At 45.3% G+C, this 27,805-nt stretch overlaps 1 protein-coding gene across 2 annotated transcripts in view; it reads left to right on the top strand.

Annotated features, from left to right (window-relative positions):
- Positions 1–27,805, top strand: part of ccdc102a (coiled-coil domain containing 102A) — a 447,664-nt gene that overhangs the window by 123,204 nt on the left and 296,655 nt on the right. For both annotated transcript variants that reach the window (XM_070897719.1, XM_070897718.1), the window contains exon 4: positions 19,226–19,334. In XM_070897719.1, the coding sequence (XP_070753820.1) occupies positions 19,226–19,334 (109 nt within the window). The remainder of the gene's footprint in view (positions 1–19,225; positions 19,335–27,805) is intronic.

The raw sequence follows: 27,805 nt of genomic DNA, 5'->3' as shown, positions 1-27,805 counted from the left end.
AGACTAACCAGCAAAATTTGTTTAAATGGTGATGAGCTTGCAGTGGTGCAGGTGAACCCAGGCACTTTTCCCCTCAACCTTGGCTGCAGTGGGGGTAGTGAGTGACACCTAAAAAAGGCCCCTCCCATTGTGGCTCTAATCCCTTCCGAATCCATACTTCCCTGGTGCCACGAGGGACAATTCGGGTAAAACTGGGAGGTCGAGGTGAGCATCTTGAACCTGGTTGTGAACTAGTCGCAGAGCCTGAGTCAGAGAAAGAACATAGGTGGTCATCAGTCTAGCTGAGATCTCATATCTAGGAACAATTTCCCTCATTAACACCTTAACAACAGTCTGAGTCTTATTGTCCAGGTTAGGGTAGGCTTCAATCCATCTGCTAAACACATCTACTATTACTAACACATATTTGTAACACTGAACTTTTTGCAACTCAATGTAGTCCAACTGAAATGTCTCAAAGGGACCTTCGGGTAGGGGCGTTTTACCCCAATCATAGGGGACTCCCTTCCCTGGATTATGTTGCTGGCCAACCAGGCAACGACTACTGATGTTCTGGGTGAGCGATTGGAGTCTAGGGTGCCACCAAGTAGCCAAAAGCGTATCACTTGTTGCCCTTGCTCCACAATGAGTAGCAAAATGCAGACATTCTATAACCCATGAGGCCAACTCGTCAGACATGCAAGTCTGTTCCGCGGGAGTGGTCCAGAGTTTAGAAACATTGTCATAAGTACATGCATAATATTTCCACAACAGTTTATCTTTTTCAGGAGCGTCCTCCTGTGCTTTTATAACATCTTGGATGGTTGGCATTGGTTTTTCCGAGGCTAACTTATCCTTCGCAGGATTTTTAGTCTGACTCATAATTTTGGGCACTACCATCTGTTGGTCACGAGAGGCCTGTTTGGCCTCTTGGTCAGGACAACGATTCCCTATATCAACCAGAGAATTTCCGGTAGTATGGGCGGTACATTTGACAATGGCAATGCGTTTGGGGAACATGAGGGCTTGCAACAAATCAGATACTAGCTGTTTATGAGATATCTCATTCCCCTGTGAGGTTAGGAATCCCCTATTTTTCCATAATTGTCCGAAATCATGGGCCACCCCAAAGGCATACCTTGAGTCGGTATAGATATTGACTTTGAGATCTTTGGCCAAGATACAGGCTTGGGTGAGGGCGAATAGTTCAGCTTGTTGAGCAGAATAGGCGGTTTCAAAGCAGCAGATTCCAAGACCTGATTCTCCTGGTTTACTATGGCGTATCCTGAGATTCGTGTATCTTCTGGATTAATAGAAGTACTTCCGTCAACATACATAAAACAATCATGACTGGGTTCTTCCTCATCTTGGGGTGGCTCAGTAAGAATACAGTCTGGATCTTCCATCAACTAAATCTTCCCTGACTGATGTGGCCTCTTAAGTTAAAGATAAGCAATCATGACTGGGTTCTTCCTCATCTTGGGGTGGCTCAGTAAGAAAACAGGCCGGATTAATTGCAGTACAGTGCCGAAAGGTCAGTTTAGGATTACCTGTGATTTCAGTGGGTTCTGTCGGATAGAGGGCCAGTCCACATTGCCCTGCACTGGGATCTCAATTAATGGGAGTATAAGCCACTTGGGAGGGGATCTCTGCCCACACATGAGGATCCACATAGTCAGGTATGCCGGAGCCAGTATGATGCTGTAGAGTCCTTAAGACCTTCTCGGGGTCCCCATTGGACTGTTCGGCCATGTTTTACGATTTGCACATCCCGGCTGGTAGGGTCAGCCTCATCTATGGCCTTGCGTACCATAACTCCCAAATCTTTAGCATGGTGAGGGGCTAATACTTCACGAGCAATATGCGGTGCCATTGTTAGGGGCTGTTTATACAGATTCTTATCCACTTCCACAAAATCTGCCTCTCTTTCCAGTCCAGTCACTCTAGCCCTTAATAGAATTCCCTTCACTTCCCCTTCGTGATCCTGATAAAAGTTCTGCAGGTCCTGATTCTTTCCACTGGGATCGTATGCTCGGGTCACGTGATAGGGTGCCTGCGGCAGGTCCAGAGACCACCACTGAGGGGTTCTAGTGGTATAATACTGCCGCTTAAGGGTTTCCTGTTTTACAATAATCTCCATACTCCAAATGCAACTGGAATTTGCAAAGGAGGTCTCTAGCCATCAAGTTACAGTCCAGATTGGTTGTGATAACAACTCGATGTTCCACCGATTCTTCCTGGTAACCCATTTTAACCGGTTCTGACACTGGGAATGTCGAGATTTGTCCCAGGAATCCTGAAAGTTCCTGTGTTTCAGTAGAGGCAGGGAGTTTAAGCTTTGATTGTACAGAAGACATGAAGGCTCCCGTATCTATCAAAAAGGGTTGCCACTCATTCAGAATGGGTTCGTCGAGCGGGGAGGATCCCTGCACAATCAAGCTGCGTAGTCAATCGGGGGACAATTGACCAAAGGAGTTGTTTCTGGGAGAAGTTAGTGTAAGATTCTCCTCTCCCCCCTTGCCCCCCTCCTCTTCCTCCTCTTCCTTTTCCATGCTGACGGTAGGGGCAATTTTTATCCCAATGTCCTTCCTGCCCACAATTAAAACAGTCAATTCCTCTTACCCAGTCCCGGCCTCTTCCCATACCATGCCGGGGACAATAGGAAGGTTTATTAGCAGGGCTCGGGCCGTTTGGTTGTTTAGTATAACCGTATCCTTGCTTATCCATCCAATCCTGTATGCCACACTACGGTTCTATTGATCCTTCCTCCCGAGATGGCTCTTCCTTTCTAGTCACGTATTCAGTCTTGACCCGGGTTGGGGGCGCACCTCCCCCCTCCCCTTTCTTTTCCTGCCAATAATATCTAACTGCCCTTTCCATCTGTCCGGATAGCGTGAGCAATCAAATAGTTGTTTGAAGATCACAGACATTTATTAGAGAGGTGGTCTGCAGCTTGTTGTGCATCAGGGTTTGGCATTGGTCTGACAGGGAATTGGTGTCGGGACTTTGGGATCTTGGAAATCATTTCTAGGCCGGAGGATGTTTCAGAGCTGTCTGACTGCTTGACAGTTCTGCGTCTCGATCGGCGGGGGTGTTTGCTATGTCTTTCACAACTTGGACTGGTAGATTTACGGGACTGTCTGTGATGTCGAGATATAGTTCTGCCCTTTCGAGTGTGAGATCTGGTCCTTTCGGCTATATTGCTTGTAAACTGGGGATCCGAATCGCTGTCAGAGGATGAGGAGTCAGTTCGGGTTTGTTGCTTTAGTGGTATGGGGTTATTTTTAACTCCTCTTTTTACCGGAGTGTTAGGTGGAGGGTGTTGGGAAGAGGACTGGAGCAAGAGGCCAGGGGGTGCGGGAGGCGCCGTTGGGCGCTGAGTCAGTGGCCACTCATCAATTTCATCATCAGCCTCGGTTAACACAATGCCAGCCATTTTAACTCGTAGTTGATCAATACCTTTCTCAGAGGTCCCAGAGGATCTCTTAGCAAGTTTCTCGTGCGCACATTCTTTCTTTAAGACGTCTACAGTTTTAACATGTGTTCCCTCTGTCAATGCAAGTCCTAATTTAATAGCATTTGTTTGCCAACTCGATAGAAGTGATGCATCTTTTAATTTCTGACAATAATGTCGCCAGGTTGCAATTACATTTTTATCCCCTTTTCCTCGTCCCCTTCTCCAAATTAATCCCTGTGCTTTTTTTGCTACCTCTACGCTTCTAGTGTCACCTAGAGGCCATTGGTCATCCCCTAATAATTTATTCAGGGCTCCTGATAATTTTCTAAAGTCTTCAGCTCTTTCAGGGAATTCCTCACAAAACTTTTGTAGCGGACGATCCACATCCGTGGTTTTATCGAACTGATTACCCATTTTCACGCTGCTCCTCGTATTACTGTGTCGCTACGCGTTCGTGTCGTCGTGCAACTTAAACAAACTTAAAAATAGACACAGACTTTACAGAAACTAACACTGACTTTAACTAACTCCAAATAACCAAACTTTACTAATGCTAACACTTACCCGCGTCGCCGCGCGATTTAGGATACTAAACGTCGCCTCGCAGTTCACGTCGCCACGCAATCCGCGTTGCCTCGCAGTTCACGTCGCCGCGCAATCCGCGTCGACCCGTGGCTCGCGTCGCCGCGCGAGTTAAGATACTTAAAACTTTAAAAGATAAACAAAGACTTCTAACACTTACCCGCGTCGCCGCGCGGTTCGCGTTGCCGCGCGATTTCAATACTTAAAACTTTACTTAAAACTCTAAACACTTAAGACTTACAAAGACTTACTGACATTAGCACTGACTTTCGCGATTCGCGTTGCTGCGCCTCGGCGTCACTGCGCGTTTACGTACTGCGCGTCTACGTCACTGCGCGTTCGCTTCCCTGCGCGTTCGCTTCAGCCCTTCTCCTCTCGGCCGCACGCTCGCACCGCTGCGCGTCTTGCGTTGTTTGTGCGTCTGCGCCGCTGCGCGTTCGCGTCGGCCCTACCTTCCGAGTTGCTGCGGGGTTTTTTTTAAAAATTCAATCAGAGCCTAGACGGGCCAAGTGATATACAAGGTCGACGTCGTACCTGAGTTGAACACCTATCTTCTATTTAAATCCCCATTTTATTCCCTGTGAGCCTAATTTTCTAATTTTGATCTCTTATGAGCCTCAATTAATTTCTTTCAGTTTCCAAATTTCCCTATCCTTTCGTGTTACTGCGCAGTTTACATTCAATCAGTCAATGAAAGCCCTAATTTAATGGAGTTTTTCTGCCAACTGTACAGGAGTGATTTATTTTACTGCAGTGGAATTTTTTTCATAATTTAAAATCTCAGAACATTTTTTTTTCAGCACCTATTTAGTAAGTAACTTTTTTATATAACTAGAGAGAAGTCTGGCACGTAGGCTGTGGACTGCTTTTCGTTACCTCAATTGTTCCAGCCTCAAGGTCGTGTTATTTAATATAATTTTTTTTTTTCAACAAACCTATCCTTTGTGCATTTCCTGGCTCCGTAACTTAACATCCGAATATACGTAATTCAATAAGATTCACACTCTTAAACTTCCCACATACAGGACAACACTACGAAGGGTTAAAACAAACTTTCATTCTGTTTGAGATAAAACAAACCACAACTCCCCGGCTTTTTTTCTACAGTAAAAATCACAGAAGCATTTCTCATTTAAATAGACATTCACAAGAGTCTCTTTTCTTTCCTATTCATTTTTGGATCCATGATTGATCATCTATCCCTATCTAGCTCTAACTATAACCTATCTTTCCAAGTCGCCGCTTGGTTTGCGTCATCGCACAATTTCCCTATCTCTATCCCTATTCTAAGTTTGAAAGGTATTCACCAGATTGTCCTGGATCTCGTTCAGACACTACCTGAGAACCAGCGAGTGGCTAAACTTTCCTCAGACTTTTGAAACCGGGGGAAACTGGAGCCGTATTGAAATCATACTCACTCCAGTGGCCACTTTCCCCTCGTCTCGTCCAAGGCTAGTCTGGCTCTTAATTCGCAAGTTTTCGGCAGTCGTCCATTGAGATCCCACTGCTGACACCAAATGTAAATTCCTGGATTCTTTTACCTCAATCTGGTTCAGTAAAATTACTGAGTCGAATACCTCTTGTGCTTTGAACAAAGCAGTCTTTATTACCGGCCAGTAAGACCTATCAGACAGAAGATATACTCTCTGGATAGAGCGTACACACTCCCTACGGATAGGTGAAGTTACATCGTAAAGCGTTAACAGTTATACAGTTTTGAAATCAGATAACAAAATACAAATGGATTGACAGTCTAACTCAGCCACTCATTAGTCAATCTATATGAGATGTTCTTCTTGAAAGCTCAAGCATTGCCTCTAAATGTTTCAATCTAATGGTGTGACTATTAACTGAGACCTTGCAATTCTGCAGATGTATTTCATGTTACAATTATATATTATTGGCAGGATTAGTGACTTGAAACCTTGAGAAAGACTGTTAGCTATGCTGATGTTGCACTATTTGCAATCTGACATTCTCCCAGCTATTATTCCATGGCTTATACATTTTCATATATCCCGTTTACCTTACTGTCCTTAATTCCATATATTCCGTTCAGATATCCACAGTTCCTATGTGTGCGCGCAGTCTAGTTCCTGTGTGTGCGCGCAGTCTAGTTCCTGTGTGTGCGCGCAGTCTAGTTCCTGTGTGTGCGCGCAGTCTAGTTCCTGTGTGTGCGCGCAGTCTAGTTCCTGTGTGTGCGCGCAGTCTAGTTCCTGTGTGTGCGCGCAGTCTAGTTCCTGTGTGTGCGCGTGAGTGTGCAGTCTAGTTCCTGTGTGAGTGTGCGGTCTAGTTCCTGTGTCTGTGTGCGCGCGGTCCAGTTCCCGTGTGTGCGCGCGGTCCAGTTCCCGTGTGTGCGAGCGTTCCAGTTCCCGTGTGTGCGCGCGGTCCAGTTCCCGTGTGTGCGCGCGGTCCAGTTCCCGTGTGTGCGCGCGGTCCAGTTCCCGTGTGCGCGCGCGGTCCCGTTCCCGTGTGCGCGCGCGGTCCCGTTCCCGTGTGCGCGCGCGGTCCCGTTCCCGTGTGCGCGCGCGGTCGAGTTCCCGTGTGCGCGCGCGGTCCCGTTCCCGTGTGCGCGCGTGGTCCCGGGTGCGCGCGCGGTCCAGTTCCCGTGTGTGTACTGTGCACGATTTTGGTCTTTGTAAGGCCTTAGAGGAGGTGCAACAAAGGTTCACAAAATTGATTCCTGGGATGCGAAGGATATCCAATGAGGTGAGATTGAGTCGATTGGGCCTATACTCTCGGTGGAGTTTAGAAGAATAAGAGATGATCTCATTGAAACATGTAAGATTCTGAGAGGGCTTGCTTGACGGGGTAGATGCTGAGAGGCTGTTTCCTCTGGCTGGAGAGTCTAGAACCAGGGGTAGGGTCTCAGGATAAGGGGTCAGCCATTTAGATGAGGAGAAATGTCTTCACTCAGTGGGTGGTGAATCTTTGAAATTCTCTACCCCAAAGGTCTGTGGAGGCTCAGTCATTGAGTATTTTCAAGGCTGAGATTGATTGAATTTTGGACTCTCGGGGAATCAAGTGATATAGGGATAGTGTGTAGAAGATCAGCCATGATCTTATAGAATGGTGAGGGGACAGTATGACCTGTCCCTGCTTCTATTTCTTATATTGAATGTGGAGTCTGGTGGGGTGGAAGGTGAGGACGGGGGGCAGCCCTCTCATGGTGAATTTAATGTGTGGCAAAATGGAGCTGTGAAAGAGTCATGGGAAGGATTAGAATGAATATTTGGAGTATTGCAGGTAATGGAGCACATAATGGGCCAGGAATCCCGCTCCTAGGCATCCCGCAGGCCCTCGCCTGAAAATAAGGTAAAAGATCGGCACCTACCTTTAGCTCCTGCGCTCTCCAGCGATCCCGGCTGGAGGCCTCCTCTCCCCGTACATCGGTCGCGTTCACCTCTTGGAGCTGTGCAGGGGGAAGCTGCAGTCACGTGCCACTGGACAGTATTCTCATTCACAATATGGGAAGTCTGTAAGTAGGAGTTCTCATTATTATGAATGAGAAACAGTCCCTCCCCACCCCAAACACCCAAACACAAAAAAAAATCCAATGAAATGTTAGAAAAAATATATATTTTTTGGATTGTTAAAATATTTTGTAATTAAGGTTAAAAATAAACTGACCTAGTGGACAGGGTTTTTAACATAACAATGTGTTTTTAAATTTTATTTTTGTATGTTTTTTATATGTTTTAAAACTCTTGTGGTGGTACCAGGCGCAAGAGTTTTAAGGACATTCGCTGGGCAAGTGATGGACAAATAGCGCAATCTTGCCCATGCAAGTGTCCTTCTCCCGAAGATGCGGAGAATCCGTCAAGCCAGAACTTGACAGATCGGAGAAGCCGGTTTTCGGTGCATGCGCATTGCGCGTTGAAAGCTTGCTTTTGTGGGGCCTCGCCAAGCTGGAATTTCAATGTCGTTAATATTTCCTGCACTGTTTCCAGTATCGAACCTGGAGTGGGGTGGTAGGTAGATCTGAATTTGAAATCAATGTCTTTAATAGTCATATGTACCAGGAGAAAATGGAATGAATCCAGGAGTGGTTATTGCGGCAGGTATTATTTACAGCTCATTCAGTTGAGGCCAGCAATCTGGAGAATAGCTGATGTTTATTCAGAGGTTGGGCAAGTTGATGGTGAGAATATTAGGCAATAAATCTCAGCAAATGTGTGATTATAAAAAGCTGCATGATGCATAACATCTGTTACATTTCTTTTGGGTATGTGACTTTTGAGAGTTATGTGGCTGGATATTTTATCAGAAAGCATTTGATTATTCCCAAGTGATGTGCAGCTGGTGACAAAGCTCAGAGACAGAGAGGAAACTTGTGAGAAACTATGGATGGCCGTCAAGTTACTGCTCATAATCATCCTGCTGGAGAATCTTGGCAGTTGAATGTCTTAAATATATGGATGTAGCATGTGAATGTGGGATAGCCAAAGTAGGACAAACTGAGATCTGCAGCAATTGGGTAGTTAGATATCAGGGCCTGGAATTTCCTGTGGCGGTGTAATTGGCAAGTTACGCCAGAATTTCCTGTGACAGTGTAATCGGCAAGTTCCACCAGAATTTCCTGTGACAGTGTAATTGGCAAGTTACGCCAGAATTTCCTGTGACATTGTAATTGGCAAGTTACGCCAGAATTTCCTGTGACAGTGTAATCAGCAAGTTACGCCAGAATTTCCTGTGACAGTGTAATTGGCAAGTTCCGCCAGAATTTCCTGTGACAGCGTAATTGGCAAATTATGCCAGAATTTCCTGTGATGGTGTAATCAGCAAGTTACGCCAGAATTTCCTGTGACAGTGTATCAGCAAGTTACGTCGAAATTTCCTGTGACAGTGTAATCAGCAAATTACGCCAGAATTTCCTGTGACAGTGTAATCGGCAAGTTACGCCAGAATTTCCTGTGACAGTGTATCGGCAAGTTACGTCGAAATTTCCTGTGACCGTGTAATCGGCAAGTTACGCTGAAATTTCCTGCCAATCTCATTAGTATACACCAGAAGGGAATGAGCGAAAACCAGCGCAAACAATCTGGGCCTGAGGAAAGCGGCAAACTCGCACCACATATTCCTTCTTTAAGTATATGAATTAAAGTTTCACGCTATCGAGCCATCATTTATGCACATTGGGCACAGCATGTTTAAGAGCATGCAATCTTGGATGCTTTTCTATTTTTAATTTATATAGCACAAAAATACATTAAAAAAACAGAAAATTCATGCAGATCTCAGTGAGGAAAATATTTTAAAAATGCCATAAAACAGCAGAACTTTGGGTCCTGCTTTGCTTAAAATTTTACCCGTTTTGAACCAGCATAATCATAGAAATTTACGGCACAGAAAGAGGCCATTTGGCCCATCGTGTGTGTGCCGGCTGAAAAAGAGCTTATCCAGCCTAATCCCACTATCCAGTTTTTGGTTGGTATCCTTGTAGGTTATGGCACTTCAGGTGCATATCCAAGTACTTTTCAAATGTGATGAGTGTTACTGCCTCTATCACCCTTTCAGGCAGTGAGTTCCAGACCCCCACCTGGGTGAAAAAAGTCTCCTGACCAGAACTGCACGTAGTAGTCGAGCTGTGGCCTAACTCATGTTTTATACTGTTCAAGCATAACCTCCCTGCTCTTGTATTCTTTGCCTCCGCTAATAAAGGAAAGTATCCTGTATGCACCTGGGCAGGACCGGAACCGATATCCGAGGCGGAATGTTTGCTAGTGCTATTGGGGAGGGTTTAAACTAATATGGCAGGGGGATGGGAACCTATGCAAGGAGGCAGAGGGAAGTAAAAAGGGGGAGAAGCAAAAGGTAGGAAGGAGAAAAGTAAGAGTGGAGGGCAGAGAAATCGAGGGCAAAAATCAAAAAGGGCCACATTACAACATAATTCTAAAAGGACAAAGAGTGTTAAAAAAACAAGCCTGAAGGCTCTGAGTCTCAATGCAAGGAGCATTCATAATAAGGTGGATGAATTGACTGCGCAGATAGCTGTTAATGGGTATGATGTAATTGGGATTACGGAGACATGGCTCCAGGGTGACCAAGGCTGGGAACTCAACATCCAGGGGTATTCAATATTCAGGAAGGATAGACAGAAAGGAAAAGGAGGTGGTTAAAGAGGAGATTAACGCAATAGTAAGGAAGGACATTAGCTTGGATGATGTGTAATCTCTATGGGTAGAGCTGCAAAACACCAAAGGGCAGAAAATGTTAGTGGGAGTTGTGTACAGACCACCAAATGAGGTTGGGGATGGCATCAAACAGGAAATTAGGGATGCGTGCAATAAAGGTACAGCAGTTATCATGGGTGACTTTAATCAACATATAAATTGGGCTAACCAAACTGGTAGCAATACTGTGGAAGAGGATTTCCTGGAGTGTATAAGGGGTGATTTTCTAGGCCAATATGTTGAGGAACCAACTAGAGAGCAGGCCATCCAAGACTGGGTCTTGTGTAATGAGAGAGGATTAATTAGTAATCTTGTCGTGCGAAGCCCCTTGGGGAAGAATGACCATAATATGGTAGAATTCTTCATTAAGATGGAGAGTGACACAGTTAATTCAGAGACTAGGGTCCTGAACTTAAAGAAAGGTAACTTTGATGGTATGAGACATGAATTGACTAGTATAGACTGGCAAATGATACTTAAAGGGTTGACGATGGATAGGCAATGGCAGACATTTAAAGATCACATGGATGAACTACAACAATTGTACATCCTTGTCTGGCGTAAAAATAAAATGGGGAAGGTGGCTCAACCGTGGCTAACAAGGGAAATTAGGGATAGTGTTAAATCCAAGGAAGAGGCATATAAATTGGCCAGAAAAATCAGCAAACCTGAGGACTGGAAGAAATTTAGAATTCAGCAGAGGAGGACTAAGGGTTTAATTAGGAGGGGGGAAATAGAGTATGAGAATAAGCTTGCAGGGAACATCATAACTGACTGCAAAAGCTTCTATAGATATGTGAAGACTAATGTCAGAATCAGGTGAATTCATAATGGGGAACAAGGAAATGGCAGACCAATTGAACAAATGCTTTGGTTCTGTCTTCACGAAGGAAGACACGAATAACCTCCAGAAAATACTAGGGGACCGAGGGTCTAGCGAGAAGGAGGAACTGAGGTCAGGAAATGGTGTTAGGGAAATTGATGGGATTGAAGGTCGATAAATCCCCAAGGCCTGATAATCTGCATCCCAGAGTACTTAAAGAAGTGGCCCTAGAAATAGTAGATGCAGTGGTCATTTTCCAACATTCCATGGACACTGGATCAGTTCCTATGGATTACAGGATAGCTAGCGTAACCCCACTTTTTAAACAAGGAGGAAGAGAGAAAACAGGGAATTATAGCCTGACATCAGTAGTGGGGAACATGTTGGAATCATTATTAAAGATGAAATAGCAGCGCATTTGGAAAGCAGTGACAGGATCGGTCCAAGTCTGTATGGATTTATGAAAGGGAAATCATGCTTGATAAATCTTCTGGAATTTTTTGAGGATGTAACTAGTAGAGTGGATGAGGGAGAACCAGTGGATGTGGTGGATGTGGTGTATTTGGACTTTCAAAAGGCTTTTGACAAGGTCCCACACAAGAGATTAGTGTGCAAAATTAAGGCACATGGGATTGGGGGTAATGTATTGACGTGGATAGAGAACTGGTTGGCAGGCTGGAAGCAGAGAGTAGGAATAAACGGGTCCTTTTCAGAATGGCAGGCAGTGACTAATGGGGTACCGCAAGGTTCAGTGCTGGGACCCCAGCTATTTATAATATATATTAATAATTTGGATGAAGGAATTGAGTGTAATATCTCCAAGTTTGCAGATGACACTAAGCTGGGTGGGCGGTGTGAGCTGTGAGGGGGATTCTAAGAGGCTGCAGGGTGACTTGGACAGGTTAGGTGAGTGGGCAAATGCATGGCAGGTGCAGTATAATGTGGATAAGTTTAAGGTTATCCACTTTGGGGGCAAAAACAGGAAGGAAAATTATTATCTGAATGGTGACAGATTAATAAAAGGGGAGGTGCAACGAGATCTGGGTGTCATGGTACATCAGACATTGAAAGTAGGCATGCAGGTACAGCAGGTGGTGAAGAAAGCAATTGGCATGTTGGCCTTCATAGCGAGAGGATTTGAGTATAGGAGTAGGGAGGTCTTGCTGCAGTTGTACAGGGCCTTGGTGAGACAACACCTTGAATATTGTGTGCAGTTTTGGTCTCCTAATCTGAAGAAGGACATTCTTGTTATTGAGGGAGTGCAGCAAAGGTTCACCAGACTGATTCCCGGGATGGCAGGACTGACATATGAGGAAAGACTGGATCGACTGGGCTTGTATTCACTGGAATTTAGAAGAATGAGAGGGGATTTCATAGAAACACAAAATTCTGACGGGATTGGACAGGTTAGATGCAGGAAGAATGTTCCCAATGTTGGGGAAGTCCAGAACCAGGGATCACAGTCTAAGGTAAGCCATATAGGATCGAGATGCGGAGAAACTTTTTCACTCAGAGAATTGTGAACCTAGAATTCTCTAACACAGAAAGTTGTTGAGTCCATATATTCAAAAGGGAGTTTGATGTGGCCCTTATGGTTAAGGGGATCGGGGGTATGGAGAGAAGGCAGGAATGGGGTACTGAAGTTGCATGATCAGCCATGATCATAATGAATGGTGGTGCAGGCTCGAAGGGCCGAATGGCCTACTCGTGCACCTATTTTCTATGTTTCTATGTTAACTACCTTGGCCTGCTACCTTCAGGGATCTGAGGTCCATCTGTTCCTCTACACTTCTCAGTGCCCTACCATTTATTGCAGGAAATGTGTAATTTCCATTCTTTCTGCTGAGGCAGAGCCATGTTAATTAGCGACAAAGGGTCTCCATCAACTGCTGTAAAAGATTGAGGAAATTCGAACGTAACCTAAGAACAAGCAGAAGTCACTTTCGGATGAGATGTTAAACTTCATGTGGACATAAAAGATCCCACGGCATTATTTCGAGGAGCAGGGGAGTTCTCCCCGGTGTCCTGGCCAATATTTATCCTTCAATCAACATGACAAAAAAATAGATTGTCTGATCATTATTACATTGCTGTTTGTGGGAGCTTGCTGTGCGCAAATTGGCTGCCACTTTTCCCACATTACAATAGTGACGACGCTCCAAAAATACTTCATTGGCTGTATAGCGCTTTGAGATGTCCGGTGGTCGTGAAAGGCGCTATATAAATCCATGGGCTAGACTTTCCACTTTCTTTGCATTGATAACGCCCACTTAATGTCCATTTTAACGCTAAGATGAGGTATAACGCCCAGATATTGTCCATTTAGCAACAAAATGGAAACGAACGCCCATGTATAGCTCATTTATCGCCGAGCGTTACTATCAGCATGTAGTTAACGCCGAGAAATAATAATACTGCCCGCCCACTTTTTTTGCCGTAAAGATCAGAATGGGCGAACTAACACCCAAAATATCGGCGAGCATTACTTTTGGCATATCGCCAAAAATATCGCTTGCCGAAGGACCCGCTGAGAAGAAGTTTCTCTCTCCTGAACTAAACCCAAAGGTATGGACGCCATTTTGTAAATCGGAGGTCGGTTCATATGAAAGGCCGCTTCAACTTCTGGGGCGTTTTGATGTACTCTGGAGGTCTTTTAAGGTGATTTCAATATCTGAACAAACATCTTATCATACTGTGGACGATTTGAATTTATTTTAGGTGTTTTAGTAGGTAAATGTATTGTTTGTGAACAATAGGTATAATACTGGTTGTGGTTGTAATGGGGCCTGTAATTTCTCAACCTATCTTGATGACTGCGCACATGCTGCAGACTAGAGATGGCAGAAGGTATATTGAAGAGCATTATGTGCCCAGTCTAAGAGCTGGCACACTGAGGAGAAGGACGAGAACTTACACCCCACGCACTTAGAGGGAGATGCGGTCTTACCTGAACTTTTCCGATAACACATGCCTTAGGAGACTGCGCTTCCGGAAAGAGGTTATCAGTGAGATATGCCAGCTCATCAGGGGAGATGTGCAGCCTGCCAGCACCATAAGGACCGCACTGTCGGTCGAGGTCAAGGTACTGTGGCGTCGGGTTCCTTTCAGGCCTCAGCTGGCACTATTTGCGCTATATCTCAGCATGCCACTCATTGCTGCATTAGACAGGTCACTGAAGCCCTTTACGCATGCAGGATGGACTTTATCAGCTTCCCTATGACTAGCGAGGCACAGACTGAAAGGACTCTTGGATTCTCCAGAATGACACACTTCCCCAAGTTGCAGAGTTCCGAGTAGAGCGCTTGCTTTGGGAGTCTTGTGTCAGGCATGCGAACAATGTGGAGTATTGTTTAATGCTGGGCACTACACTTCAGGAAGGATGTCAAGACCTTTGAGAGGGTGCAGAAGAGATTTTCTTGAAACATAGAAACCTAAAAACATAGAAAACAGGTGCAGGAGTAGGCCATTCGGCCCTTCGAGCCTGCACCGCCATTCAACAAGATCATGGCTGATCATTCCCTCAATACCCCTTTCCTGCTTTCTCTCAATACCACTTGATCCCCTAAGCCATAAGGGCCATATCTAACTCCCTCTTGAATATATCCAATGAACTGGCATCAACAACTCTCTGCGGCAGGGAATTCCACAGGTTAACAACTCTATGAATGAAGAAGTTTCGCCTCACCTCAGTCCTAAATGGCTTACCCCTTATCCTAAGACTATATCCCCTGGTTCTGGACTTCCCCAACATCGGGAACATTCTTCCCGCATCAACCTGTCCATTCCCGGCAGAATCTCATACGTTTCTATGAGATCCCCTCTCATCCTTCTAAACTCCAGTGTATAAAGCCCCAGTTGATCCAATCTCTCCTCATATGACAGCCCAGCCATCCCTGGAATTAGTCTGGTGAACCTTCGCTGCACTCCCTCAAAAGCAAGAACATCCTTCCTCAGATTAGGAGACCAAAACTGACCACAATATTCCAGGTGAGGCCTCACTAAGGCCCTGTACAACTGCAGTAAGACCTCCCTGCTCCTATACGCAAATCCCCTAGCTATGAAGGCCAACATACCATTTGCCGCCTTCACCGCCTGCTGTACCTGCATGCCAACCTTCAATGACTGATGAACCATGACACCCAGGTTTTGTTGCACCTCCCCTTTTCCTAATCTGCCGCCATTCAGATAATATTTTGCCTTTGTGTTTTTGCCCCCAAAATGGATAACCTCACATTTATCCACATTTATGTCTTGCATTTGCCCACTCACCTAACCTGTCAAATCACCCTGCAGCCTCTTAGCATCCCCCTCACAGCACACACCGCCAACCAGTTTAGTGTCATCTGCAAACTTGGAGATATTGCACTCAATTCCTTCATCCAAATCGTTAATGTATATTGTAAAGAGCTGGGGTCCCAGCATTGAGCCCTGCGGCACTCCACTAGTCACTACCTGCCATTCTGGAAAGGACCTGTTTATCCCGACTCTCTGCTTCCTGTCTGCCAAACAGTTCTCTGTCCATGTCAGTACATTACCCTCAATACCATGCGCTTTGACTTTTGCAGACCAAACTCTTGTGCGGGACCTTGTCAAAAGCCTTTTGAAAGTCCAAATACACCACATCCACTGGTTCTCCCTTGTCCACTCTGCTCGTTACATCCTCAAAAAATTCCAGAAGATTCGTCAAGCATGATTTCCCTTTCATAAATCCATGCTGACTTGGACCAATCCTGTCACTGCTTTCCAAATGCACTGCTATTTCATCCTTAATGATTGATTCCAACATTTCCCCACTACTGATGTCAGGCTAACCAATCTATAATTACCTGTTTTCCCTCTCCCTCATTTTTTAAAAAGTGGTGTTACATTAGCTACCCTCCAGTCCACAGGAACTGATCCAGAGTCGATAGACTGTTGGAAAATGATCACCAATGCATCCACTATTTCTAGGACCACTTCATTAAGTACTCTGGGATGCAGACTATCAGGCCCCGGGTATTTATCAGCCTTCAATCCCATCAATTTCCCGAATACAATTTCCCGCCTAATAAGGATATCTTTCAGTTCCTCCTCCGCACGAGACCCACTGTTCCCTAGTACATTCGGATGGTTATTCGTGTCTTCCTTCGTCAAGAAAGAACCAAAGTATTTCTTCAATTGGTCCGCCATTTCTTTGTTCCCCATTATAAACTCACCTGAATCCGATTGCAAGGGACCTACATTTGTCTTCACTAATCTTTTTCTCTTCACATATTTATAGAAGCTTTTGCAATCAGTTTTTATGTTCCCTGCAAACTTCCTGTCGTACTCTATTTTCCCCTTCTTAATTAAACCCTTAGACCTCCTCTGTTGATTTCTAAATTTCTCCCAGTCCTCAGGTTTGTTACTTTTTCTACCAATTTATATGCCTCTTCCTTGGTTTTAACACTATCCTTAATTTCCCTTGTTAGCCACGGTTGAGCCACCTTCCCCGTTTTATTTTTACTCCAGACAGGGATGTACAATTGCTGAAGTTCATCCATGTGATCGTTAAATGTTTGCCATTGCTTATCCACCGTCAATCTTTTAAGTATCCTTTGCCAGCCTATTCTAGCCAATTCACGCCTCATACCATCAAAGTTACCTTTCCTTAAGTTCAGGACCCTAGTTTCCGCATTAACTGTGTCACTCTCCATCTTAATAAAAAATTCTACCTTATTATGATCACTCTTCCCCAAGGGGCCTCGCACAACAAGATTGCTAATTAGTCCCTTCTCATTACACATCACCCAGTCTAGGTTGGCCAGCTCTCTAGTTGGTTCCTCGACATTTTGGTCAAGAAAACCATCCCCAATACACTCCAGGAAATCCTCCTCCACTGCATTGCTACTAGTTTGGTTAGCCCAATCAATATGTAGATTAAAGTCGCCAATGATAACTGCTGTACCTTTAATGCACGCATCCATTATTTCTTGTTTGATGCTCTCACCAACCTCACTACTACTGTTTGGTGGTCTGTACACGACTCCCACTCACGTTTTCTGCCCTTTGGTATTCCGCAGCTCCACCCATAGAGATTCCACATCATCCAAGCTAATGTCCCTCCTTACTATTGCATTAATTTCCTCTTTAACCAGCAACGCCACCCCGCCTCCTTTTCCTCTGCCTATCCTTCCTAAATATTGAATACCCCTGGATGTTGAGTTCCCAGTCTCCGTGATGCCAATTACATCATATTCGTTAACTGCTGTCTGCGCAGTTAATTCGTCCACTTTATTCTGAATACTCCTCGCATTGAGGCACAGAGTCGTCAGGCTTGTCTTTTTAAACACACTTTGCCCCTTTAGAATTTTGCTGTAATGTGGCCCTTTTTGTTTTTTGTCTTGGGTTTCTCTGCCCTCTATTTTTACTATTCTCCTTTCTATCGTTTGCTTCTGCCTCCATTTTATTTCCATCTGTCTCCCTGCAGAGGTTCCCATCCCCCTGCCATATTAGTTTAACTCCTCCCGAACAGCACTAGCAAACACTCCCCCTAGGACATTGGTTCTGGTCCTGCCCAGGTGCAGACCGTCCGGTTTGTACTGGTCCCACCTCCCCCAGAACCGGTTCCAATGTCCCAGGAATTTGAATCCATTCCTTTTGCACCACTCCTCAAGCCACGTATTCATCTGAGCTATCCTGCGATTCCTACTCTGACTAGCATGTGGCACTGGTAGCAATCATGAGATTACTACTTTTGAGGTCCTACTTTTTAATTTAGCTCCAAGCTCCCTAAATTCGTCTCGTCGGACCTCATTCCGTTTTTTACCTATATCGTTGGTACCTTTCTGCACCACCACAACTGGCTGTTCACCCTCCCTTTTCAGAATGTCCTACACCCGCTCCGAGACGTCCTTGACCCTTGCACCAGGGAGGCAACAGACCATCCTGGAGTCTCGGTTGCGGCCGCAGAAACGTCCCCTTACAATCGAATCCCCTATGACTATAGCTCTCCAGCTCTTTTTCCTGCCCTCCTGTGCAGCAGAGCCACCCACGGTGCCATGAACTTGGCTGCTGCTGCCTTCCCCTGATGAATAATCCCCCTCAACAGTACCCAAAGCGGTGTATCTGTTTTGCAGGGAGATGACCGCAGGGGACCCCTGCACTACCTTCCTTTCACTGCTCTTCCTGTTGGTCCCCATTTGCTATCTGGCTGTGTACCCTATACCTGCAGTGAGACCAACTCGCTAAACATGCTATTCACGTCATTCTCAGCATCGTGAATGCTCCAGAGTGAATCCACCTGCAGCTCCAGTGCCGCAATGCGGTCCGTCAGGAGCTGGAGGCGGATATACTTCCCGCACACGTAGTTGTCAGGGATATCGGAAGCGTCCCTGACTTCCCACATCGTCTAGGAGGAGCTCTCCTGCCATGACTTAACCCCGAGATTACCTTAATTTGGCAACAACAATGCTAAATGTTACTGATCTAGAAAGATGCCAGGAATGAGGGACTTCAGTTATGTGGAGACTGGAGAAATTGAGGTTGTTCTCCTTGGAGGAAAGAAGGTTAAGCAGACATTTGATAGTGGTGTTGAAAATCATTAACAGTTTTGATCGAGTAAATAAGGAGAAATGGTTTCCAGTGGCAGGAGGGTCTGTAAACAGAGGGCACAGTTAAGATGATTGGCAAAGGAACCAGGAACGACATGAAACATTTGTTCTGTGGGGGTTGTTGTGATCTGAATTGCATTGCCTGAAAGCGTGGTGGAAGCAGGTTCAGCAGTGATGTTCAAAAGAGAATTGGATAACTGCTTGAAGGATATTTTTTACAACGCTACAGGGAAAGAGCGGACAAATTAGATAGCTCCATCAAATAGCCAGCGCAGGCTGGATGGGCTGAATGGCCTGAGCTGGATCATTATGTGATTCTATCAATATATAAGGAAGTGAAGATCTTTGGGGAGTATTTGACACTTGTGGTGTGGATATGGTTTAGGGTGCCGCATTATGTGGTGAATACGCTGCAGATTAAGATCTGTGCTTGAATGATAGGTAGAGAAATGTGCTCTGAGGAATGCTCCTGATAAACGCCAAAGCGGTGAGCTGGGAAGCCTTTTCCCATTTCACTATTGACGGAATTTGGGAGGTGAAAGCAATATTTTTCACAAGATTCAAAATCTGCAAATCGGAGTTTAATTGCCAGTGCTTGCTGTCAGTGCGATTTCCTAACAGTTGTGCTTTTTTTCTTCAGGGACAAGGGTGCAATCAGTAAACACATTGAGAAGCTGGAGGCGGACATCACACAATGGAAAATCAAGTATGAAGAGCTCAACAAATCCAAGCAAGAGGTAGTTAAACAGGTACGGTAAAGAGCAGTAAGGAGCTGTCTATACAGAGGGACATTACTTCATCGACACGTTCACAATTAACAGGAGCAGAGGCTCCAAATCTTTCCAAAATTAGCTTCTCACATTCAGTATGCAACCTGTTGCTCAGATTTTCCACTGTTGGTGTGGTTTCCAGGTCCCCTCATGGTATTTGTTACTCTACTGTGTTCACACTCTATCCTCACTCTCCTGTGTTTACCCACTCTATCCTCACTCTCCTGTGTTTACCCACTCTATCCTCACTCTCCTGTGTTTACCCACTCTATCCTCACTCTCCTGTGTTTACCCACTCTATCCTCACTCTCCTGTGTTTACCCACTCTATCCTCACTCTCCTGTGTTTACCCACTCTATCCTCACTCTCCTGTGTTTACCCACTCTATCCTCACTCTCCTGTGTTTACCCACTCTATCCTCACTCTCCTGTGTTAACACCCTCTATCCTCATATCGAAAATAGGTGCAGGAGTAGGCCATTCGGCCCTTCGAGCCTGCATCACCATTCAATAAGGTCATGGCTGATCATTCCCTACGTACCCCTTTCCTGCTTTCTCTCCATACCCCTTGATCCCCTTAGTTGTAAGGGCCATATCTAACTCCTTCTTGAATATATCCAATGAACTGGCATCAAGAACTCTCTGCGGCAGGGAATTCAGGTTAACAACTCTGGGTAAAGAAGTTTCTCCTCATCTCAGCCCTAACTGGCCTACCCCTTATCCTAAGACTGTGTCCCCTGGTTCTGGACTTCCCCAACATCGGGAACATTCTTCCCGCATCTACCCTGTCCAGTCCCGTCAGAATCTTATATGTTTCTATGAGATCCCCTCTCATCCTTCTAAACTCCAGTGTAGAAAGGCCCAGTTGATTCAGTCTTTCCTCATATGTCAGTCCGGCCATCCCAGGAATCAGTCTGGTGAACCTTCGCTGCACTCCCTCAATAGCAAGAACGTCCTTCCTCAGATTAGGAGACCAAAACTGAACACAATATTCCAGGCGAGGCCTCACCAAGGCCCTGTACAACTGCAGTAAGACCTCCCTGCTCCGATACTCAAATCCTCTCGCTATGAAGGCCAACATGCCGTTTGCCTTCTTTATAGCCTGCTGCACCTGTATGCCAATTTTCAATGACTGATGAACCATGACACCCAGGTCTCGTTGCACCTCCCCTTTTCCTAATCTGCCACCATTCAGATAATAATCTGTCTTCGCGTTTGTGCCCCCAAAGTGGATAACCTCACATTTATCCACATTATACTGCATCTGCCATGCATTTGCCCACTCACCTAACCTGTCCAAGTCACCCTGCAGCCTCTTAGCATCCCACTCACAGCTCACACTGCCACCTAGTTTAGTGTCATCTGCAAACTTGGAGATATTACACTCAATTCCTTCATCCAAATCATTGATGTATATTGTAAAGAGCTGGGGTCCCAGCACTGAGCCCTGTGGCACTCCACTAGTCACTACCTGCCATTCTGAAAAGGACCCGTTTATCGCGACTCTCTGCTTCCTGTCTGCCAACCAGTTCTCTATCCACGTCAGTGTATTACCCCCAATACCATGTGCTTTGATTTTGCATATCAATCTCTTGTGCGGGACCTTGTCAAAAGCCTTTTGAAAGTCCATATACACCACATCCACTGGTTCTCCCTTGTCCACTCTACTAGTTACATCCTCAAAAAATTCCAGAAGATTTGTCAAGCATGATTTCCTCTTCATAAATCCATGCTGACTTGGACCGATCCTGTCACTGCTTTCCAAATGCGCTGCTATTTCATCCTTAATAATTGATTCAACCATTTTCCCCACGACTGATGCCAGGCTAACCAGTCTATAATTACCCGCTTTCTCTCTCCCTCCCTTTTTAAAAAGTGGTGTTGCATTAGCTACCCCCCAGTCCATAGGAACTGATCCCGAGTCGATAGACTTTTGGAAAATGATCACCAATGCATCCACTATTTCTAGGGCCACTTTCTTAAGGACTGTGGGATGCAGACTATCAGACCCCGGGTATTTATCGGCCTTCAATCCCATCAATTTCCCTAACACAATTTCCCGCCTAATAAGGATATCCTTCAGTTCCTCCTTCTCACTAGACCCACTGTCCCCTAGTACTTTCGGAAGGTCCTTTGTGTCTTCCTTTGTGAAGACAGAACCAAAGTATTTGTTCAATTGGTCTGCCATTTCTTTGTTCCCCATTATAAATTCACCAGAATCCGACTATAAGGGTCCTACGTTTGTCTTCACTAATCTTTTTCTCTTCACATATCTATAGAAGCTGTTGCAGTCAGTTTTTATGTTCCTGGTACTCTATTTTCTTCTCGTACTCTATTTTCCCCCTCTTAATTTAAACCCTTTGTCCTCCTCTGCTGAATTCTAAATTTCTCCCAGTCCTCAGGTTTGCTGCTTTTTCTGGCCAATTTATATGCATCTTCCTTGGATTTAACACTATCCTTAATTTCCTTTGTTAGCGACGTTTGAGTCGCCTTCTCAGTTTTATTTTAACTCCAGACAGGGATGTATAATTGCTGAAGTTCACCCATGTGATCTTTAACTGTTTGCATTGCCTATCCACCGTCAACTCTTTAAGTATCATTTGCCAGTCTATTCTAGCCAATTCACGCCTCATACCGTCGAAGTTACCTTTCCTTAAGTTCAGAACCCTAGTTTCTGAATTAACTGTCACTCTCCATCGTAATAAAGAATTCTACCATGTTATGGTCACTCTTCCTCAAGGGGTCTCGCACAACAAGATTGCTAATTAATCCTTTCTCATTGCACATCACCCAGTCGAGGATGGCCAGCTCCCTGGTTGGTTCCTCGACATAGTGGTCGAGAATATGTATGGAATAGGTCTGTGTTTACACACTATCCTGACTCCTGCGTTTACACACTCTATCCTCACTCCTGTGTTTACACACTCTATCCCTCACTCCTGTGTTTACACCCTGTATCCCTCACTCTCCTGTGTTTACACACTCGATCCTCACTCTCCTGTGTTTACACACTCAATCCTCACTCTCCTATATTTACACACTCTATCCTCACTCTCCTGTGTTTACACACTCTAGCCTCACTACTGTGTTTGCACACTCTATTCTCACTCCTGTGTTTACACACTTTATCCTCACTCCTGTGTTTACACCCTCTATCCCTCACTCCTGTGTTTACACCCTCTATCCCTCACTCCTGTGTTTGCACACTCTATTCTCACTCCTGTGTTTACACACTTTATCCTCACTCCTGTGTTTACACCCTCTATCCCTCACTCCTGTGTTTACACCCTCTATCCCTCACTCCTGTGTTTACACGCTCTATCCCTCACTCGTGTGTTTCCACACTCTATCCTCACTCTCCTGTGTTTACACACACTATGCCTCACTCCAGTGTTTACACACTCGATCCCTCACTCCTGTGTTTGCACACTCTATCCTCAATCTTGTGTTTACACACTCCTCACTCGCCTCTGTTTACCCACTCTATCCTCACTCCTGTGTTTACCCACTCTATCCTCACTCTCCTGTGTTTACCCACTCTATCCTCACTCTCCTGTGTTTACACACTCTATCCTCACTCTCCTGTGTTTACACACTCTATGCCTCACTCCAGTGTTTACACATTCGATTCTCACTCCTGTGTTTACACATCCCATCCTCACTCTCCTGTGTTTACACACTCTATCCTCACTCTCCTGTGTTTACACACTCTATCCTCACTCTTCTGTGTTTACACACTCTATCCCTCACTCCTCTGTTTACACACTCTATCCTCACTCCTGTGTTTATGCACTCACTACTCACTCCTGTATTTACGCACTCTATCCTCACGCCTGTGTTTACGCACTCGATCCTCACTCCTGTGTTTACACACTATCCTTACTCTGGTGTTCACACACTCTATCCTCACTCCTGTGTTCACACAATCTATCCTCACTCCTGTGTTTACACATTCTATCCTCATTCCTGTGTTTACACACTCTAACCTCACTCTTGTGTTTACGCACTCGATCCTCACTCTTGTGTTTACGCACTCGATCCTCACTCTTGTGTTTACGCACTCGATCCTCACTCCTGTGTTTACACACTCTATCCTCACACTTGTGTTTACACACTCTATCCCTCACTCCTCTGTTTACACACTCTATCCTCACTCCTGTGTTTACACACTCTATCCCCACTCCTGTATTTACGCACTCTATCCTCACTCTCCTGTGTTTACACACAATCCTCACTCTCCTGTATTTACACACTCGATCCTCACTCCTGTATTTACACTCTCGATCCTCACTCCTGTGTTTACACTCTCTATCCTCACTCCTGTGTTTACACACTCCATCCTCACTCCTGTGTTTACACACTCTATCCTCTCACTCCTGTGTTTACACACTCTATCCTCTCACTCCTGTGTTTACACACTCTATCCTCACTCTCCTGTGTTTACACACTCTATCCTCACTCTTCTGTGTTTACACTCTCTATCCCTCACTCCTCTGTTTACACACTCCATCCTCAATCCTGTGTTTACACACTCCTCACTCGCCTCTGTTTACACACTCTATCCTCACTCCTGTGTTTACCCACTCTATCCTCACTCTCCTGTGTTTACCCACTCTATCCTCACTCTCCTGTGTTTACACACTCTATCCCTCACTCCTCTGTTTACAAACTCTATCCTCACTCCTGTGTATTTGCACTCTCTACTCACTCCTGTATTTACGCACTCTATCCTCATTCCTGTGTTTACACACTCTATCCTCAGTCCTGCGTTTACACACTCTATCCTCACTCCCGTGTTTACACACACTATCCTCACTCCCGTGTTTGCACACTCTAACCTCACTCCTGTGTTTACACACTCCTCACTCGCCTCTGTTTACACACTCTATCCTCACTCCTGTATTTTTGCACTCTCTACTCACTCCTGTATTTACGCACTCTATCCTCACTCTCCTGCGCTTACACACTCTGTCCTCACTCCCTGTGTTTACACACTCCTCACTCCTCTGTTTACACACTCGATCCTCACTCCTGTGTTTACACACTCTATCCTCACTCCTGTATTTACACACTCGATCCACACTACTGTGTTTGCACACTCTATTCTCACTCCTGTGTTTGCACACATCTATCCTCACTCCTGTGTTTACGCATTCTATCCTCACTCCTGTGTTTACACACTCTATCCTCACTCCTGTGTTTGCACATTCTATCCTCACTCCTGTGTTTACACTATCCTCACTCCTGTGTTTACACACTCTATCCTCACTCCTCTGTTTACACACTCTATCCTCACTCCTGTGTTTACACACTCTATCCTCACTCCTGTGTTTACGCATTCTATCCTCACTCCTGTGTTTACACACTCTATCCTCACTCCTGTGTTTGCACATTCTATCCTCACTCCTGTGTTTACACTATCCTCACTCCTGTGTTTACACACTCCATCCTCACTCCTGTATTTACACACTCGATCCTCACTCCTGTGTTTACGCATTCTATCCTCACTCCTGTGTTTACACACTCTATCCCTCACTCCTGTGTTTACACACTCTATCCTCACTCCTGTGTTTGCACATTCTATCCTCACTCCTGTGTTTACACTATCCTCACTCCTGTGTTTACACATTATCCTCATTCAAGTGATTACACACTCTATCCTCACTCCTGTGTTTACACACACGATCCTCACTCCTGTATTTTCACACTCTCTACTCATTCCTGTATTTACGCACTCTATCCTCACTCTCCTGTGTTTACACACTCTATCCTCACTCCTGTGTTTACACATTCTATCCTCATTCCTTTGTTTACACACACTATCCTCAGTCCTGCGTTTACACACTCTATCCTCACTCCCGTGTTTACACACACTATCTTCACTCCCGTGTTTGCACACTCTAACCTCACTCCTGTGTTTACACACTCCTCACTCGCCTCTGTTTACACACTCTATCCTCACTCCCGCGTTTACACACACTCTCATCACTCCCGTGTTTACACACACTCTCCTCACTCCCGTGTTTGCACACTCTAACCTCACTTCTGTGTTTACACACTCTATCCTCACGCCTGTGTTTACACATTCTATCCTCACTCTCCTGTGTTTACACACTCTATTCCCACTCCTGTGTTTACACACTATCCTCACTCTCCTCTGTTTGCACACTCTATCCTCACTCCTGTGTTTAAGCACTCTATCCTCACTCCTGTATTTGCGCACTCTATCCTCACTCTTCTGTGTTTACACACTCCTCACTCTCCTCAGTTTACACACTCGATCCTCACTCCTGTATTTACACACTCGATCCTCACTCTTCTGTGTTTACACTCTCTATCCCTCACTCCTCTGTTTACACACTCTATCCTCACTCCTGTATTTTTGCACTCTCTACTCACTCCTGTATTTACGCACTCTATCCTCACTCTCCTCTGTTTGCACACTCTATCCTCACTCCTGTGTTTAAGCACTCTATCCTCACTTCTGTATTTGCGCGCACTATCCTCACTCTTCTGTGTTTACACACTCCTCACTCTCCTCTGTTTACACACTCGATCCTCACTCCTGTGTTTACACACTCGATCCTCATTCCTGTGTTTACGCACTCGATCCTCATTCCTGTGTTTACACATTCTATCCTCATTCCTGTGTTTACACACTCTATCCTCACTCCCGTGTTTACACACACTATCCTCACTCCCGTGTTTGCACACTCTAACCTCACTCCTGTGTTTACACACTCCTCACTCGCCTCTGTTTACACACTCTATCCTCACTCCTGTGTTTACACATTCTATCCTCACTCTCCTGTGTTTACACACTCGATTCCCACTCCTGTGTTTACACACGATCCACACTCTCCTCTGTTTGCACACTCTATCCTCATTCCTGTATTTGCGCACTCCATCCTCACTCTTCTGTGTTTACACTCTCTATCCCTCACTCCTCTGTTTGCACACTCTATCCTCACTCCTGTATTTTTGCACTCTCTACTCACTCCTGTATTTACGCACTCTATCCTCACTCTCCTGTGTTTACACACTCTATCCTCACTCCTGCGCTAACACACTCTGTCCTCACTCCCGTGTTTACACACAATATCATCACACCCGTGTTTACACACTCTATCCTCACTCCTGTGTTTGCACACTCTATCCTCATGCCTGTGTTTACACACTCTATCCTCACTCTCCTGTGTTTACACACTCCTCACTCCTCTGTTTACACACTCGATCCTCACTACTGTGTTTGCACACTCTATTCTCACTCCTGTGTTTGCACACATCTATCCTCACTCTTCTGTGTTTACACACTCCTCACTCTCCTCTGTTTACACACTCGATCCTCACTCCTGTGTTTACACACTCGATCCTCCTGTGTTTACGCAGTCGATCCTCATTCCTGTGTTTACACATTCTATCCTCATTCCTGTGTTTACACACTCGTTCCTCAGTCCTGCGTTTCCACACTATCCTCACTCCCGTGTTTACACTCTCGATCCTCACTCCTGTATTTACACACTCGATCCTCACTCCTGTGTTTACACATTCTATCCTCACTCTCCTGTGTTTACACACTCGATTCCCACTCCTGTGTTTACACACGATCCACACTCTCCTCTGTTTGCACACTCGATCCTCAGTCCTGTGTTTACACACACTATCCTCACTCCTGTATTTTTGCACTCTCTACTCACTCCTGTATTTACGCACTCTTTCCTCACTCTCCTGTGTTTACACACTCTATCCTCACTCCTTCGCTAACACACTCTGTCCTCACTCCCGTGTTGACACACAATATCATCACACCCGTGTTTACACACTCTAACCTCACTCCTGTGTTTGCACACTCTATCCTCATGCCTGTGTTTACACACTCTATCCTCACTCTCCTGTGTTTACACACTCCTCACTCCTCTGTTTACACACTCGATCCTCACTCCTGTATTTACACACTCCATCCTCACTCTTGTGTGTATACACTCTCTATCCCTCACTCCTCTGTTTACACACTCTATCCTCACTCCTGTATTTTTGCACTCTCTACTCACTCCTGTATTTACGCACTCTATCCTCACTCTCCTGTGTTTACGCATTCTATCCTCTCTCCTGTGTTTACGCATTCTATCCTCACTCCTGTGTTTACACACTCTATCTCTCACTCCTGTGTTTACACACTCTATCCTCACTCCTGTGTTTACACACTCTATCCTCACTCCTGTGTTTACACACTCTAGCCTCACTCCTGTATTTACGCACTCTATCCTCACTCTCCTGTGTTTACACATTCTATCCTCATTCCTGTGTTTACACACTATCCTCAGTCCTGCGTTTACACACACTCTCCTCACTCTCGTGTTTACACACACTCTCCTCACTCCCGTGTTTGCACACTCTAACCTCACTTCTGTGTTTACACACTCTATCCTCACGCCTGTGTTTACACATTCT

This window comes from Pristiophorus japonicus, chromosome 13 (genome assembly GCF_044704955.1).
Source record: "Pristiophorus japonicus isolate sPriJap1 chromosome 13, sPriJap1.hap1, whole genome shotgun sequence".
In the NCBI taxonomy this organism is placed as follows: Eukaryota; Metazoa; Chordata; class Chondrichthyes; family Pristiophoridae; genus Pristiophorus; species Pristiophorus japonicus.
Note: the sequence above shows the minus strand (reverse complement) of the source record. Positions and strands in the feature narration are given on the sequence as shown.